This window comes from Mobula birostris, chromosome 20 (genome assembly GCF_030028105.1).
Source record: "Mobula birostris isolate sMobBir1 chromosome 20, sMobBir1.hap1, whole genome shotgun sequence".
NCBI lineage: Eukaryota > Metazoa > Chordata > Chondrichthyes > Myliobatiformes > Myliobatidae > Mobula > Mobula birostris.
Window position 1 is genome coordinate 66179633 of NC_092389.1, and position 16586 is coordinate 66196218.

Below are 16586 nucleotides of genomic sequence, written 5' to 3' on the forward strand. Positions count from 1 at the left end.
TCTGGACAGTTCTCCAGAGGTCACAGCAGGATGCAGATAGGATGCAGAACTGGCAGATGGAGTTCAACCCAGATAAGGGTGCTGTGGTTTATTTTGGTACATCACATTTGAAGACAGAACACAATATTATGTTGGGACTATTGACAATGTGGTGGATCAGTGACATCTTGTGGTCCATGTCAGTTTTACACTCAAAGCTGCAGTGCTGATTGACATTGTTGTGAAGAAGGCCTTCATCAACCATGGAACTGAGTTCAAGATCGGTAAGGTAATGTTACAGCTATATAAGACTTTCTTAAAACCCACACAGTACAGTTACCTCATTACAGGACAGATGTGGATACTATGGAAAGACTGCAGAGGAGATTTACAAGGATGTTACATGGAATGGAGAACATGTCTTATGAGAATAGTTTGAGTGAACTTTGGAGCGACGGAAGATGAGAGGTGACCTGACAGATGTGTATAAGATGATGAAAGGCATTGATCGTGTGGATAGCCAGAGACATTTTTCCTAAGGCTGAATTGGCAAACACGAGGGGCATAGTTTTAAGGTGCTTGGAAGTAGGGTTAAAGGGGATGTCAGAGGTAGGTTTTTCACACAGACAGTAGTAGGTGCATGGGATGCACTGCCAGCGATGATGGTAGAGGCAGATACCATGGAGTCTTTTGAGAGATATGTCCATGGAGCTCAGAAAATCAGAGTGCAACGTGGTTGGGAAATCCAAAGCAGTTTCTAGAATAGGTTACATGGATGACACAACATTGTGGGCCGAAGGGCCTGTAATATATTGTAGATTTCTGTTTCTATACGCAATCATCTTCTAACAAAGCACAGATCAGACATTCTGACTGACCATCAAATTCTCTGACTGTATTCCTGTCTATGTGAGAATGGGCTATTTCTGACTTCAGTCAACCTAAAACTTGGCTCAATATGTCTCGGTCATTTGGTATTATTTCAAGTTCTGGTCATGCTCCACAACACTACAAAGAGCACTTGTTTCCACATGTATGATCTTGGAGATTTACTAATTATTTGGATCGCCTCCCACCAGCTGATTGACAGTGAGGAACCCATCGATGGCAATGCCAATTAATATAAAGTGGAGGGCAGTGGCTATTCTCATTGGACTGCGGCACTTTTGTGATATAAAAGCCACAAGTCACTTGTCATCGAGGCAAAGGCGTTTCATATCGTTATTTACTCGGAGAGAACTAAATCTGACGGAAGGTTTTATTTCCATACAGCTCTAATTGACATTCTCACTGACTGGAAGGTAAACTCTTCAACCGAGATTAACTGGGAACTATATTTTTGTTCCGAGTTACTAATCCTTGGATTTACATAGCTGAAACACGGCAGTGTTTGGGAGATACATTCGCTCCCATTTCCTTCGACTGTACGGGAACAACGCTTGGTAGTGTCATCCATGGCTGCCTCTTTACCCAGAAGGCCCCACGATCGAGAAACCTAACTGTCAGCCACCGAACAATAAAGCGATGCGCATGCGCCGCAGAAACGGCGGCGGCCCACCACTCATTAGCCGAAAGCCTGGCGGCACTGGGTACGGATCGTGGGGCTGAGAAAGAGGGAACGGACCGGGACTGTCCTGGGGTGCAGGACCAGTGCGCCAGGAGCTCACAGTAATAGCCAGTCAATCACGTTTCAGACGCCACTGATTAATTCCCCACCGGAGACCCCTCCTACCTGCGGCCGGTCTTTGTGAGCCTCTCGACCACGGAGCGCATGCGCGATATTTGGCTTACCTCATACCTCTGCGCATGCGCGTGTGAGCAAACGGAAGAAAATCTGCAGATGCCGAAATCCAAAACAACAGACGGAAAATGCTGGAGGAAAGTCAGGGAGGCGGACAGCAACTATGCAGAGAAGTGAACAGTCGGCCTTTCAGACCCAGACCCTTCTTCAGGACTGGAGAGGAAGGGAGGGAGTCAGAATGTGGGGCAGGTGAGGTGATAGGGTAAACCGGGAGAGGGGAAGGAGTGAAGTAAAGAGCTGGGAAGTTGATTGTTGAGAGATAAAGGGCTGGAGAATAATGATAATAATAAATACTCTATTGATTCCGAGTGGGAAATTCATTCGTTTCTGCAGCAACATCTAAAAGCACAGCAAGCAGCGGGCTGACTTTACTGAAAATAAAGTACAGAATAATAATATACACAATAACACTGTATCAGTGTGCAATAATAATGTACAAAACAACAATGCAGGGACTATTGAACTGTGATGTGTGTTCACCTGTCGCAGAAGATTTTTGTTACGATCCTTGTGAGGGCGGAGCTGAGTGAGTTTGTTCAAAAGGGGTCGGGGGCTTTGCTGCCTATTCAGTAGGTCATGGAGAGGATGTTCCGGTTGTCCATAATCGATAACAGTTTGATCAGTGACATCCACTCCAACATTCACTCGAAAGAGTCGGGGTTGTGGCCAAGGATGGATCCAACCTTTCTGATGAGTTTATTTAGTCTTTCCCAACGTAAAGCAGCGAAGAAGACTGCACTCACTACAACAGACTGGTAAAAGATCTGCCACATCCTGCCTCACGTGTTCAAGGATCTGGGCTTCATTAGAAAATAGAGTCTGCTCATCCCCTTCTTTTAAACAGCCTTGGTGTTGGTTTTCCAGTCATGTCTCTAGCCGAGGCGAACACCCAGGTCGTTGTCCTCCTCCGCCATCGCAACTTCTTCTCCCAGAATGTACCCAGGACTCATCACAGTCCTCTTCCTCCTAAAATCTATCACCATTTCCCTGGTTTTGACCACGTTCAGGAGCAGTTGATTCTTCCCTCACTATTCCACAATCCTGTTAAACCAGCCCTCTGTACCCCGAGTCCTGCCCATCTCTGATGCACCCAACTACGGCAGAGCCATCAGAGAACATCTTTAAGTGGCCAGACTCAGAGTTGCACTGAAAGTCTGAGGTGTTCAGTGTGAACAGAAACGGAGACGGGACAGTCCCTTGTGGTGCTCCAGTGCCACTCACCACAGAACCACCCAGCGGTACAAACTGGGGTCTATCAGTCAGGAAGGCAGTAATCCAGGAGATAGTGAATTTGTCTACGCCCATCCTTGCTCAGACAACGTGGCTGGATTGTATTGAAGGCATTAAAGAAATCAAAAACAGTGACTCTCACAATCCCACCAGCATCATCCCGGTGGGAGTGAGCTCGCTGCAACAGGGAGATGATGGTATCATCTGCTCCCTCATGAGGTTGGTAGGGAAACTGTAGAGGGTCCGAGGAAGTCTGGACCAGCCTCTGCATCACCTTCATCATATGAGATGTGAGGGCAATTGGTCTGTAGTGATTGTCCTCATTAAGTTCAGATAATTACCATACTGGGTAAGGGACCAAGGCAGGAATTATTCCACATCTTTTCCTGACTCGGTCTCAGATTGTCAGGGTGCACCAAAATACCAGACAGCAGGCTCGTACAGGCTTTTAGTACCCTGGGGATGATACTGTCGGTGTCAGCAAATGTAGTCTCTCCGGCTGTCTCCTACCCTGACCTACATTCACTGTCCGTCTCCCTGATGGCCTCATCTACACGGGGTACACCGAGATACAGCTCCTTAGAGACCGTGTTAGGGATCTGGAGCTGCGGCTCGATGACCTACAGCTTATTGGAGAGAGTGAACAGGGGATGGAGCGGAGCTACAGGGAGTCAGTCACCCCGAGGCTGCAGGAGTTAGATAAGAGGGTGACGGTCAGGAGAGCGAAGGAGAGAGCTCAGGTAGTGGAGGTGTCCCCTGTGGCCTTACCCCTCCGTAATATTTTTCTCGTTATGAATACGATTGGGGGGATGACCTGACAGGACGAACATGGCGATCGGGTCTCTGGCACTGAGCCTGGTTCCGTGGTGCAGAAGAGAAAGAGGAAGATGTGAAATGCGGTTGTCAATAGGGGATCCCATAGTGAGGGGAACAGACAGGAGGTTCTGGCAGCCTCATAGAGATACCCGCATTGTGTGTTCCATCCCAGGTGCCAGGGTACAGGATGTCTCGGATCGAGTGCAGAGTATTCTGAAGGGAGAGGGTGAACAGCCAGAAGTCTTGGTACCAATGGCACGGGTAGAAAAAGGGAAGAGGTCCTGAAGAGAGAATTCAGGGAGTTAGGTAGGAAGCTCAAATGCAGGACCTCTGGTGCAGTAATCTCAGGATTGCTGCCTGTGCCACCTGCTAGCGAGCGCAAGAATAGGTCTCGGCCTACGTCGATGACGTACTCCTCATGATGACAGACCCCTGTGACCTGCGGAGGATGCGCGAGTGTCAACATGTTTTCTCGGCGGCATCCTCCGCCAGGATCAACTGGGCGAAATGTTCCGGACTCTTAGTAGGCCAGTGGCAGGTGGACTCCCTGCCGGAGGAGATGAGAGCTTTTGAGTGGAGCACCAGACGTCTTCTCTATCTGGGAGTCTACCTGAGTCCTTCTGGGGAGACCTGGCTGGCGAACTGGCAGGACCTGGAGACAAAGGTCATGGCCCGGCTAGGGCGCTGGTCAGGCCTTCTCAGGGTGCTTTCCTATCGAGGCAGGGTGGTGGTCATAAACCAGCTGGTGGCCTCCATGTTGTGGTACCGGATGGTCACCTTGGCCCCCCCTGCCCCTTTTGTCGCAAGAATGCAGAGGAAGCTAGTGGACTTCTTCTGGGGAAACAGGAAGCACTGGGTCTCTGCAGCGGTTCTGAGTCTCCCAGAAGGAGAGGGCGGACAGTCGCTGGTGTGTGTACGCACACGACTGGCGGCTCTCCGCCTCAGGAAGCTGCAGAGATTCCTGTACGCCGAGCACCCTCCCAGGTGGCACGTGTTGGCGACTTTCTTCCTCCGGAGGGGCTGCTGTCTTGCCGAAGATATGCAGCTACCACCGGCGGGCGTCAGCCGTGCTGCTTTGCAGAGGCTGCCCGGCTTCTATCAGGACCTACTGAGAGTCTGGAACATGGTTGCCTCAGGCCGGGAATCCCCTCCTCTGGCAGAGGGCGGGGTCCTGGCCGACCCTTGCCCTGTCTCAACGGATGTCAGTGCGGCTCAGGTGTGTGGAACGACTCGGGCTGAGCTGCTCGTCGGGCCCAGGCCCCGCAGCCTTACCCGAGAGACGAATCCACACAACTTGAGCCGTCTTTCATCAACACCCACAATCCCATTCAGGGATGCAGGCAGGAGCTACCTTTATGGGCTGCTGCTCCACACCCTCCACTTCCTAGCATTTGTCCACCGTCCCGACACGCCATGGCGGTCGGTCTTTCCACCTGGAGGTGAGGGGGGTCCCCAGTGGAAGTCCCTCTACAAGGGAGTCCTTCCCATGCACCTTGGGGATCTCGGCTGGAGGGTGCTGCATAAAGCGGTGCCCTGCAATAAGTTCTTTAGTTTGTACACGGATCTCCCAGCCGCGTGTCACTTCTGCGGGCTGGAGGAGACCGTGTACCATATGTACGTGGAGTGTGTGAGGCTGCAGCCCCTTTTCGCGTATTTGCGTGGGCTGCTTCTCGCCTTCTGGTTGCATTTCAGTCCCACCCTATTCATATATGGTCATCCAATAAGGAGGGGGGCACAGAGGGATGAGGATGTCCTTGTCAACTTGCTCCTGGGGCTGGTGAAAATTGCCATCCGTGGCTCCTGGAAAAGGGTGGCAGGAGGTTCTCCCCGAGTGGACTGCCTGGCTATGTTTAGGGGGTATGTTCGAGCCCGGGTGAACATTGAAAAGGAATACGCACAGTCCACGGCGACCGTCGAGATGTTCCGGGACCGTTGGGCTCTGCGGGGTGTAAATGCCATCATTGATGAGGATGGCAATATACTGGTTTAACATGTATTGTCTGTTTGTAGTGTAGTAAATGTGTTATTCACTGGGTTTGTAAATATTGTATAGCACCGACATTTGTAATAAAGAATTTTGAAATTAAAAAAAAAGGAATAGGATGATCAGGCGTATTAATGTGTGGCTGAGAGACTGGTGTAGGGGGCAGGGCTTCAGATTCCTGGATCATTGGGGCCTCTTCTGGGGGAGATCCGACCTGTACAAAAAGAACGGGTTACACCTGAACCCAAAGAGGTCCAATGTCCATGTGGGCAACCTTTAATAGGCTGTTAGAGAAGGTTCAAACTAATGTTGTAGGGGTGTGGGAACAGAGCGATAGGGGAAAACAGAAATAAATCAAAGATAGCGTGCAACACATATAATCGAAAGAACGGGCAGGAGATGAGGCATAACCACAGGGTAGATGAGTTGAAGGGCAATAATGACATGGTGCAGTTAAAACAGAAAGCAACAAATACTGGACTGAAAGTGTAATATTTGTCTAGCCCCCGGCAAGCCTCAGGGTCGCTCAGCTCGCTGTCGTCCAGGGAAACAGCCCTCGGCCGCCAAACTGGGTAATTAGTTTGTGTGGATACTGTGTGATGTACCCCACCCCACCCAAATAACAGACAATACACCAGATACGATTAAATGAATTACAGTTTATAGATATTATTGGAATTATATAATTAATAGAGAATAAAATATAAAAGGAAAATAAAAGGCGCCACACGTATCAAAGTGCTATCTCTTCGTGCACAAACAGTTGGAGCTCAGGACCCTCCTTCTTCACCCCGTGATCCCCTCGGACAACCTCGACCTGCCGCCTGGGATCAACAACGGTGGTCTACCAGACGCTCCACACGAGTCCGTCTCCATCTCCTCTCCTCTCCTCGCCGAACACCACGGACGTCGGACTCCTGATCGGGGTCCGACACCGTTGGCCGACTCACAGCACCTTGTCCATCCTCGCTCTCTCTCTCGCGCCTTCTGCCCAAAAACCCGCGCATCACAATAACTTACAGACACACAGAAAGAATAACATCTATCCCAATTGGTTCGTAACATCCTCTTATCAATAACATTATCCAACCAAACTGCTAGCGGGTGGACTTTCTCAGCAGATAATATAACAGAGAAGCCACTTCAATTATAACATAAAAAAGAATCATTGTAATTAGCCTACTCAGTAACATAAAAGAAGAAACCCCTTACATATGAATGCACGGAGCATAAAAATAAAATGGACGATCTTGAAATTCAGCTACAAATTGGCAAATATGTGGCCATCTCTGAAACATTCAGATCAGGTGAACAGCCTCTCCCCAGTGTGATCTGACTGGTGTGTCAGTAGGTGGGATGATTGAATGAATGCCTCCCGACAGATAGAACAGGTGTATGGCCTCTCTCCAGTGCAAACTCGCTGATGTTTCCTTTGACTGGATGAGGGTCTGAATCCCTTCCCTCAGTCTGAACAGGTGAACAGCTTCTCCCCAGTGCGAACTCACTGATGTTTCCTCAGACTGAATAAGTGTCTGAACCCCTTCCCATGGTCTGAGCAGCTGAACTGGGCTTCTCTCCAGTGTGAAATCGCTGATGTTCTTTCACACAAAATGAAAGAACAATGTCCACCCAGGAAAAAATTGGGGCAGTCAAACTCAGTGATAAGCAAGGCATGAGTTAAGGTCTGAGCAAAAAAAAGCTCATTGCAAAGGGCAAAATAACCTTTCTTAGCAATAGGATGACATCTATTCTGAAATGTTAATTGTGTTCCCAGTGTTTAAGTATACCTTGGTTTTATCGGAGACTATTGCAAAGAGAAGGATGCAATCCAGGGGACATGGTAATGTAGCAGTTAACTTCACACTTCACAGCCCCAGCAATCGGAAGACTGGGGTTCAATTCCTGCCGCTGTTCTCCCCGTGAGGACCTGCGTTTCCTCTGGATGCTCCGGTTTCCTCCCACATTCCGGAAGACAAACGGGTCCGGGTTAGTAAGTTGTGGGCATGTTATGTTGGCACTGGAAACATGGCAACACTTGTTCAGTGCCCACAGCACATCTTCGGGCTGTGTTGGTCACTGACACAAACAGGGCGATTCATTGTGATTCAATATTCCGACGTACTTGTGACAAATAAAACTCATCTTTCTTTCATCTTCCCTGTGTACTGCATTTTTTCCTTTTATTAGAAGTAGTTCAGAGTAGGTTTACTGGGATATTGAATGGAACAGGCAGATTGTCTTATGGGGAATGTCGGACAATCTAGTCTTGTTTCTTTTGGATTTAGAAGAGCAAGAGGAGATGGCAGAGTAAATGTGGAAATGACATTACATTCCATCACTCCAGTTACTCTATGAGGGTTATTCATTTGAAACAGATTAGACAATGTGTTTTTCCTCTCTCAGAGGGTTGTTAGTCCTTGGGACTTTTTTCCTTCAAGGATGTTTGAAGCAGTCTTTGAGTAACTTTAAGCCAAAATTAGGTTCTCCACAAGCAACAGAGCCATGGAGAATGGAGAATTGAGGTCACATCTGGATCACCATTAACGTTAATAATTGGCAGAGAAGACCCAAGTATCTCATTCCTGCTTCTCATTTGTATTTGTGCTTGCATGTTGTCAGGCAGTGGGGAACTAAGTAGGAACCAAAGTCAATTGTTGTTTACTAAACTGAAAACAATGCAGTCAGATAAAAATGCAGCTCGTCACAAAGTAATTAAAAGTTAGCAAATGGATCTGAAAACATCAAGTCAAAGCTATAAATGATAAAAGAAGTTCAATCTTTGAAGCCTTTATAAACTTTGAACATATAATTTTATTGGGATAAAAAGAGGCAAAGTGTAGTGAGACTCCTGGCGAGGAGAGGCTGATGACAGGGCAACATTGCAATCAACAGGAGGAGTTGCCAATGTAAAAGGTGGACAGAATAGAAAAGGTGAATACAGGACTGAAGGTGTTATATTTGAATATGTGTAGTACATAAAGGAAGGCCGATGAACTTGTACTACAGTTACAGATTAGCAGGTATCACTGAATCATGGCTGAAAGCAGATTATAGCTGGTTCTGTCCAAGGACACTCATTGCATTGAAAGGACAGGCAGCAAGGCAGAGAGGGTGGTGTGGCTCTGTTGGTAAACAAGGAAATTCAATCAGCAGAAAGAGGTGACAATGGCTCGGAAGGTGTTGAATCATTGTGGAGAGAGCTGAGGCATTGCAAGGGTAAAAATACCCTAATGGGGGGTATGTACAGACCACCAAACAGTAGTACGGACGTGGTCTACAAATTCCAGTGCGAGGTAGAAAATGCATCATGCCAAAAGGGCAAAGTTACAACAGTCATGGCAGATTTCAATATGCAGGCAGACTGGGGAAATTAGGTTGCTGCCAGTTTCAAATAGGGGGAATTTCTAGAATGCCCTCAAGATGGCTCGTTGTGGCTGAGCCCATGAGAGGTATTCTGCAACGAATCCTGGAATTGATTAGAGAGCTTAAGGTAAAAAAAAAAAAAATCCTTAGGGTAAAATGTGATTGAATTCACCCTGAAATTTGAGGAGGAGAAGGTAAAATCAGATGTGTCAGTATTACAGTGGTGTAAGAGGAATTACAGAGGCATGAGAGAGGAGTTGGCCTGAACTGATTGGAAAAGAACACTGGCAGGGAGGACGGCAGAGCAGCAATGGCTGGAACCTCTGGAAGCAATTGGGAAGGCACAGGATATGTACACACCAAAGAAGAAGTATTCTAAAGGCTAGCTGACACAACCATGTCTGTCAAGAGAATTCAAAGCCGAAATAACAGCCAAAGAGAGGGTATATAATAGAGCGGAATATTTTTTTTTAGATTATGAGAACACTCTGTCCTCTTTTATTGTCATTTTGAAATGCACTCATGAGTGAGTTGGGAAAGTTTTAAACACCAACTGATGAAGGCAACTAAAAAGTTATTAAAGAAGTAAAGATTGAATATGAAAGTAAACTAGCCAATAATATTCAAGATGATACCAAAGTTTCTTCAGATACATAAAGTGTAAAAGAGAACTGAGAGGGGATACCAGCCCGCTGGAGAACGATGCTGGAGAGTTAGTAATTGGGAACAAGGAAATGGCTAATGAACTGAAAAAGTATTTTGCATCAGCCTTCACCGTGGAAGACACGAACAGAATGGTGGAAGTTGCTGGTGTCAAGGATCACGAACTGTGTAAAATAACCATCAGCAGGGAGAAGGTTCTTGGAAAACTCAGGGTGGATGTCACCTGGACCAGTCGGTGTACGCACAGGATTCTGAAAGAGGTGGCTGAAGAGACTGTGGAGACATTTGTAATGATCTTTCAAGAATTGCTAGATTCTGGAATAGTTCCTGAAGACTGGAAAATTGCAAATGTCACTCCACTCTTCAAGAAGGGATAAAGGCAAAAGAAAGGAAATTTAATAGGCCATTTAATCTGACCTCGGTCGTTGGGAAGACGTTGGAGTCGATTGCTAAGGACGTGCTTTCAGGGTAATTGGAGGCACATGATACAATAGGACGTAGTCAACATGGTTTCCTGAAGATAAAATCTTGCCTGTCAAATTTACTGGAATGCTTTGAAGAAATAACAAGCAGAATAGACAAAGGAGAATTGGTTAATGTGTTGACAAGGTGCCTCACACAAGGCTGCTTAACAAAATACGAGACCATGGTATTACAGAAAGATTCTAGCATGGGAAGAGCAGAGGCTGACTGGCGGAAGGCAGAGTGGGAATCAAGGGAGCCTTTTCTGGTCGGCTGCCAGAGACTAGTGGTGTTCCACGGGGGTCTCTGTTGGGCCAATTCTTTTCACGTTACATGTCAATGATTTGGATGATAGAATTGACGGCTTTGCAGCAAAGTTTGCAGACGATATGAAGACAGGTGGTGGGGCAGGAAGTTCTGAGAAAACAGAAGGGCTACAGAAGGACTTAAGACAGATCAGGAGAATGAGCAGTGAAGTGGCAGATGGCATACAGTGTTGGCAAGTGTATGGTCATGCACTGTGGTTTCAGAAATAAAAGGGTTGACTAAAAGGGAAAGAGACAGAAGGAGAGACCGGTAGTGATAGGGGATTCGACAGTGAGGGGAACAGACAGGAGATTCTGTGGACGTGAACAGGACACCCCGATGGTAAGTTGCCTCCCAGGTGCCAGGGTCAGGGATGTCTCAGATCACATCCACAACACTGTGGAAAGGGAGGGGGAGCAGCCAGATGTCTGGACACATATTGGTACCAATGACATAGGAAGAAAAAGCAATGAGGTCCTGAAAAGAGAATTTCAAGAGCTAGGTAGAAAGCTGAGAAGCAGGAACTCCTGGGTAGTAATTTCCGGATTGCTCCCTGTGCCACACGCCAGTGAGGGTAAAAACAGAATGATTTGGCAGATAAATACAGTACATGGCTGAGAAGCTGGTGCAAGGGGCAGGGCTGCAGGTTCTTCGATACCTGCGATCTCTTCTGAGGGAATGACCTGTTCAAAAGTGACCGGTTGCACCTGCAGCCGAGGGGGACCAATATTCTCACGGGCAGGTGCGTTAGAGCTGTTGGGGAGGGTGTAAACTAACTTGGCAGGGCGAGGTGGGAACCAGAGTGAAGGGACTCAGAATAGGATGGCTGGTAAAAAACTGAAGATTGCGTGCAGTCAGACTGTCAGAAGGGGCAGGCAGGTGATGGGACTTAGTTGCAGCCAACAGGCTGAGTATCAAATCATTAGGGATGCAAAATCAGGAAGGACAGAAAATACGGTACTCAAGGTGTTGTATCTAAATGCGCATAGTATAGGAAATAAGGTGGATGATCTTGTTGCAATATTACAGATTGCTAGGTGTGATGTTGTGGCCATCACTGAATGGTGGCTGAAGGATGATTATAGTTGGGAGCAGAATGTCCCAGTTTACATGTTATATTGGAAGGTTGGCAGAGGGGGTGATGTGGCTCTACCGGTAAAGAATGGCATCAAATCAGTGCAAAGATGTGACATAGAGTCAGAAGATGTTGAATCATTGTAGATTGAGTTAAGAAACTGCAAGGTTAAAAGGACATTGATGGCAGATATATACAAGTCTCCCAACAAAACAAAAAATTAGTGGGAAGGTAGGCGATTGGAACAATTTTAAAACCCTACAGAGAGCAATTAAAAAATCATTAGAAGGGAAAAGATGAAATCTGAAGCCAAACTAGCAAATGATAATGAAGTGGATTGTAACTGTTTTCTCAAGTATGTTAAAAACAAAAGAGAAATGACAGTGGACATAGGACCACTAGAAAATGAGGCAGGAGAAATAATAACAGGGGACAGGGAGATGGCTGATGAACTAAATGAGTATTTTGTGTCAGTTTTCACTGTGGAAGACACTAGCAGTATGCCTGATGTTGTAATGTGTGAAGGAAGAGAAGTGGGTACAGTTGCTGTTTCAAGAGAAAGCTGCTCAAAAAGCTGAAAGACTTAAAGGTACGTAAGTCCCCCGGACCAGAGGAACTGCACCCTAGGGTTCTGAAAGAGGTAGCATCAGAGATTGTTGTGGAATTAGAAATGATCTTTCAAAAATCAATGGACTCTGGCATGGTGCCAGAGGACTGGAAAATTGCAAATGTTACTCCACTCTTTAAGAAAGGAGAAAGGCAGCAGAAAGGAAATTATAGACCAGTTAGCCTGGCCTCAGTGTTTGGGAAGATGTTAGAGTCAATTGTTAAGGATGAGCTGATGGAGAACTTGATGACACAGGACAAGATAGTACAAAGTCAGAATGGTTTCCTTTTGGGAAATTCTTACCTGATGAATTTGTTGGAATTCTTTGAGGAGATTACAAGTAGGATAGATAAAGGGGATGCAGTGGATGTTGTGTATTGGGACTTTCAGAAGGCCTTTGACAAGGTGCCACACATGAGGCTGCTTATCAAGTTAAGAGCCTATGGTATTACAGGAAAGTTACTAACATGGTTGGAGTATTGGCTGATTGGTAGGAGGCAGCAAGTGGGAATAAAAAGATCATTTTCTGGTTGGTTACCAGTGACTAGTGGTGTTCCACAGGGGTCGATGTTGGGACCACTTCTTTTTATTCTGTATATTAATAATTTAGATGATGGAACAGATGGCTTTGTTTCCAAGTTTGCTGATGACCCGAAGATTGGTGGAGGGGCTGGTAATGTTGAGGAATCAGGTCGGATGCAGAAGGACCTAGACAGATTAGGAGAATGGGCAAGAAAGTGGCAAATTAAATACAATGTTGTAAAATACCTGGTCAGGCACTTAGGTGGTAGAAATAAACGTGTGGAATATTTTCTAAATGGGGAGAAAATCCAGGAATCTGAGATGTACATGGACTTGGGAGTCCTTGTGCAGAACACCCTGAAGGTTAACTTGCAGGTTGAGTTGGTTCGGTGTTGAGAAAGGCAAATGCCATGTTAGCATTCATTTCAAGGGGTCTAGAATACAAGAGCAGGGATGTGATGCTGAGGATTTATAAAGCACTGGTGAGGCCTCACCTTGAGTATTGAGGCCTCCCAAGTCCATGTTTTGGCCCCCTCATCTGAGAAGGGATATGCTAGCATTGGAAAGGGTTCAGAGGAGGTTCACAAGGATGATTTCAGGAATGAAAGGTTTATCATACGAGGAATGTTTGATGGCTCTGCGTCTGTACTTGCTGGAATTCAGAAGGATGAGGGGGGTGGATCTCATTCAAACCTTCTGAATGTTGAAAGGCCTAGACAGAGTAGATATAGAAAGGATGTTTCCCATGCTGGGAGAGTCCAGGACAAGAGGGCACAACCTCAGAATAGAGAGGCGCCCTTTCAAAACAGAGATGCAGAGAAATTTCTTCAGCCAAAGGGTGGTGAATTTGTGGAATTTGTTGCCACATGAAGCTGTGGTGCCAGGTCGTTGGGTGTATTTAATGCAGAGATTTACAGCTTCTTGTTTGGACATGACAGCAAAGGTTACGGGGAGAAGGCCGGGATCTGGGGGTTGAGAAGGAGATTTTAAAATAAAGGATCAGCCATGATTGAATGCTGGAGCAGACTCGATGGGCCAGATGGCCTAATCCTGCTCTTATGTCTTATAGTTCTTATAGTCTTATGGACTATTTTCTAAATGGAGAGAAAATTCAAAAACTGAGATGCAAAGGGATTTGGGAGTCCCTGTGCAGGACTCCCCGAAGGTTAATTTGCAGGGGTCTGTGGTGAGGAAGGCATATGTGATGTCACCATTCATTTGAAGAGGACAAGACTATAAGTGCAAAGATGTAATGCTGAGTCTTTATAAAGCACTGGTGAGGCCTCACTTGGAGTACTGAGAGCAGTTTTGTGTCCTTTTTCTTGGAAAGGGAGAGCTGAAAGTGGAAAGGGTTCAAATGCTGTTCATGAAAATGATTCCAGGATTAAATGGCTTGTTATATGAAAATCGTTCGATGGCTCTGGGCCTGAATTCACTGGAATTCAGAAGACTGAAGGGTACCCTAAATGAAACCTATTGAATACTGAAGGACCGTGATGGAGTGAATGTGGAGAAGGTGTTTCCTCCGGTGGGTTGTCTAAGACCAGAGGACACAGCCTCAAAATAGAGGGGTGTCCTTTCGGAACGGAGATGAGGAGGAATTTCTGTAGCAGAGAGAACTGAGTCTGTGGAAATCCTTGCCCCAGGCAGCTTGGGAGGCCAAGTCATTATGCATATTGAAGACAGAGGTTGATTGATTTTTGATTGGTCAGGGCATAACGGGATACGGGGTGGAGGGTGCGGCAGAAGATACTGTAGCTGCAGACAGGAAAATTGGATCAGCCGTGATGAAATGGTTAAACAGACATTATAGGGAAAATGGTCTCATGGTCTAATACAAGAATAAAAAGCGCCTCTGAAGTTATGTGGGGCCCTGTTGAGGGCCAACATGGAACACTGTGCACAGGTCTGGTCTCCTTCCCAGAGACGGTCTATGGGATAAATGGAATGAAGAATTTTCCCAGATTGATTTCAGGGTTGTGGTTGTGACCTCAGGGAGATTACACTGACTGGGCCTGTCTCAAAACTAGAGAAATAAGAGGTAGTCTGACTGAGACAGACACAGTTTCACAGGGTTTTGACAGGGTGCGGAGTAATTTCCTCACCCAGATTGTGGGAATATTTGGAATTTTCTTCACAAGGTTTTTAAATTCAAAAGGCCAAATTTAGGAGCTCTGCGATGCTGGGGACGTTGCAGGAAAGTGGCGCTGAGGTCAAAGATCGGCTGTATTCTGAGGAAAGGGTAGGACAGGCGCAACGGGCCGAATGGCCACGCCTGCTCCTGTTTCTTATTTTCTAAAGCACGAGTTTACCTTTGTGCCTTGTTCTCCCTTGGATTTCAGCCATTCGGATTGCACAGGGGAGCGGTGAGAGCTCCGGAGATCCATCGGCAGCCGCTGCGGGGCAGCTCCCGTCTCCCAGCAGCAGGGGACGAGTCCAGACAACAGGCCCCGATCCTCGGCGGGGAAAGGCCGGGCGCCCTCCGTGTAGCTGAAACATCTCACGGAATCTCCGCCAGTCACTTCAGCTCTGCCTTCGAAAGGATTCAGGACCCGCCGGTGTTGCAGCCGAAACCCGAGGCGCAGCTCCCAGTCTCCGGCCTCACTCGGTCCCGGTTCCGGACTCCGGCCTGCTTCCAGCGCTCAGCGTCCCGCCCATTGACACCCCTCAGCCAATGAGAGCATCTTTCTCCTAGAAGCGATCGCTGATTGGCTGAGAGTTTGTCTGAGGACGGGCTGCTGCCGGGAGACGGAGATGTCAGTCACAGTTTGTTCTCAGAATCAAAGCAAGTTCTCCGAGGCTCAAAGTTCAAAGTAAATTTTATCATCAGAGTTTAGATAAATCACCACATACAATCCTGAGAAGCATTTTCCTGCGGACTTACTTAGAAAAAGTAGAGAATAGTAACCATAACAGAAGCAGACAGTGAAAGATCAACCAGAGTGCTGAATGTAACAAACGGTACAAATGCAAATATGGAGAAATAGCGATAAATAACAAGAGATGAAATAACCGCAGCGGCTGCCGATGGATCTCTGGAACTGTCACCGCTCCCCTGTGCAATCCGACAGGCTGAAAGCCAAGGGAGAACAAGGCGCAAAGGTAAATACGTGCTTCAGAGAATGAGAAACAGGAGCAGGCGTGGCGATTCGGTCCTTTGCGCTGTTCTGCCCCTCGCTCAGAACATGGCTGATCTTTGACCTCAGCGCCACTGTCCTTCAACGTTCCGAACATCGCTGAGCCCCGAAATACGCCATTTGAATTTAGAAACCCTGTGGAGAAAGTTCCAAATATTCACCGCGCTCTGGAAGGGGAAATTTCTCCTCATCTCAGTCATTCCGAGGTGACCACGGATTTTGAGCCTGTGATCCCTGATTCCACTGCCTAGCCAGGAGAAACGTTATTCCTGCCCCTACCCTGTAAATACCCTGTGAGACTGTGTCTGTCGCAGTCAGGAAGCTACTCCATGTGAACCTTGTGATAATGAAGTTGGTTACAGTTCTTTCAGACCAGCAGCTTTGAGCACAAGGACATCAGGCAGTGGTCAGTACGGAATGTCCTGCAGTTACTGCGGGAGAAGGACTGGATGGACACAGTGGAATGGTTCCCTGAGCAGACAGTCCAGACCATCTGGCAGAATGTCTCATCACCAGATCTCACCAACAGGCACCAAGACCTTAGCTGTCCGGCGGCGAGAGGGGCCTCCCAGTCTGATCCTTGCTGCATGCCCGGAGATCACTCCCACAGCGCGCTGCCCCGAGATTACTGCAGTGGAGAC

General features: G+C 47.1%; 2 protein-coding genes across 2 annotated transcripts in view; one reads left to right on the plus strand and one right to left on the minus strand.

Annotated features, from left to right (window-relative positions):
• Positions 1-16586, plus strand: part of LOC140185051 (uncharacterized) — a 783302-nt gene that overhangs the window by 686530 nt on the left and 80186 nt on the right. The window lies entirely within an intron of this gene.
• Positions 6488-16042, minus strand: LOC140185498 (uncharacterized). Its single transcript, XM_072238831.1, has 3 exons — positions 15919-16042; positions 15121-15437; positions 6488-6797 (listed from the first exon to the last, which is right to left on the minus strand). Exons 1-3 carry the CDS (start codon positions 16040-16042, stop codon positions 6597-6599), a joined length of 642 nt encoding a protein of 213 aa, XP_072094932.1. The 3' UTR covers positions 6488-6596.

Bases quoted from the DNA above. Each gene is read 5' to 3' on its own strand.
- LOC140185498 (XM_072238831.1), bottom strand. From the start codon at position 16,042: ATGTTCGGAACGTTGAAGGACAGTGGCGCTGAGGTCAAAGATCAGCCA. The intron at 15,438-15,918 runs GTATTTACCTTT...CGCTGGAAGCAG, and splicing joins TTTCTCATTCTCTGAAGCAC to GCCGGAGTCCGGAACCGGGA. The intron at 6,798-15,120 runs GTAAACTCGTGC...GTTTTTGGGCAG, and splicing joins AGGGAGAACAAGGCACAAAG to AAGGCGCGAGAGAGAGAGCG.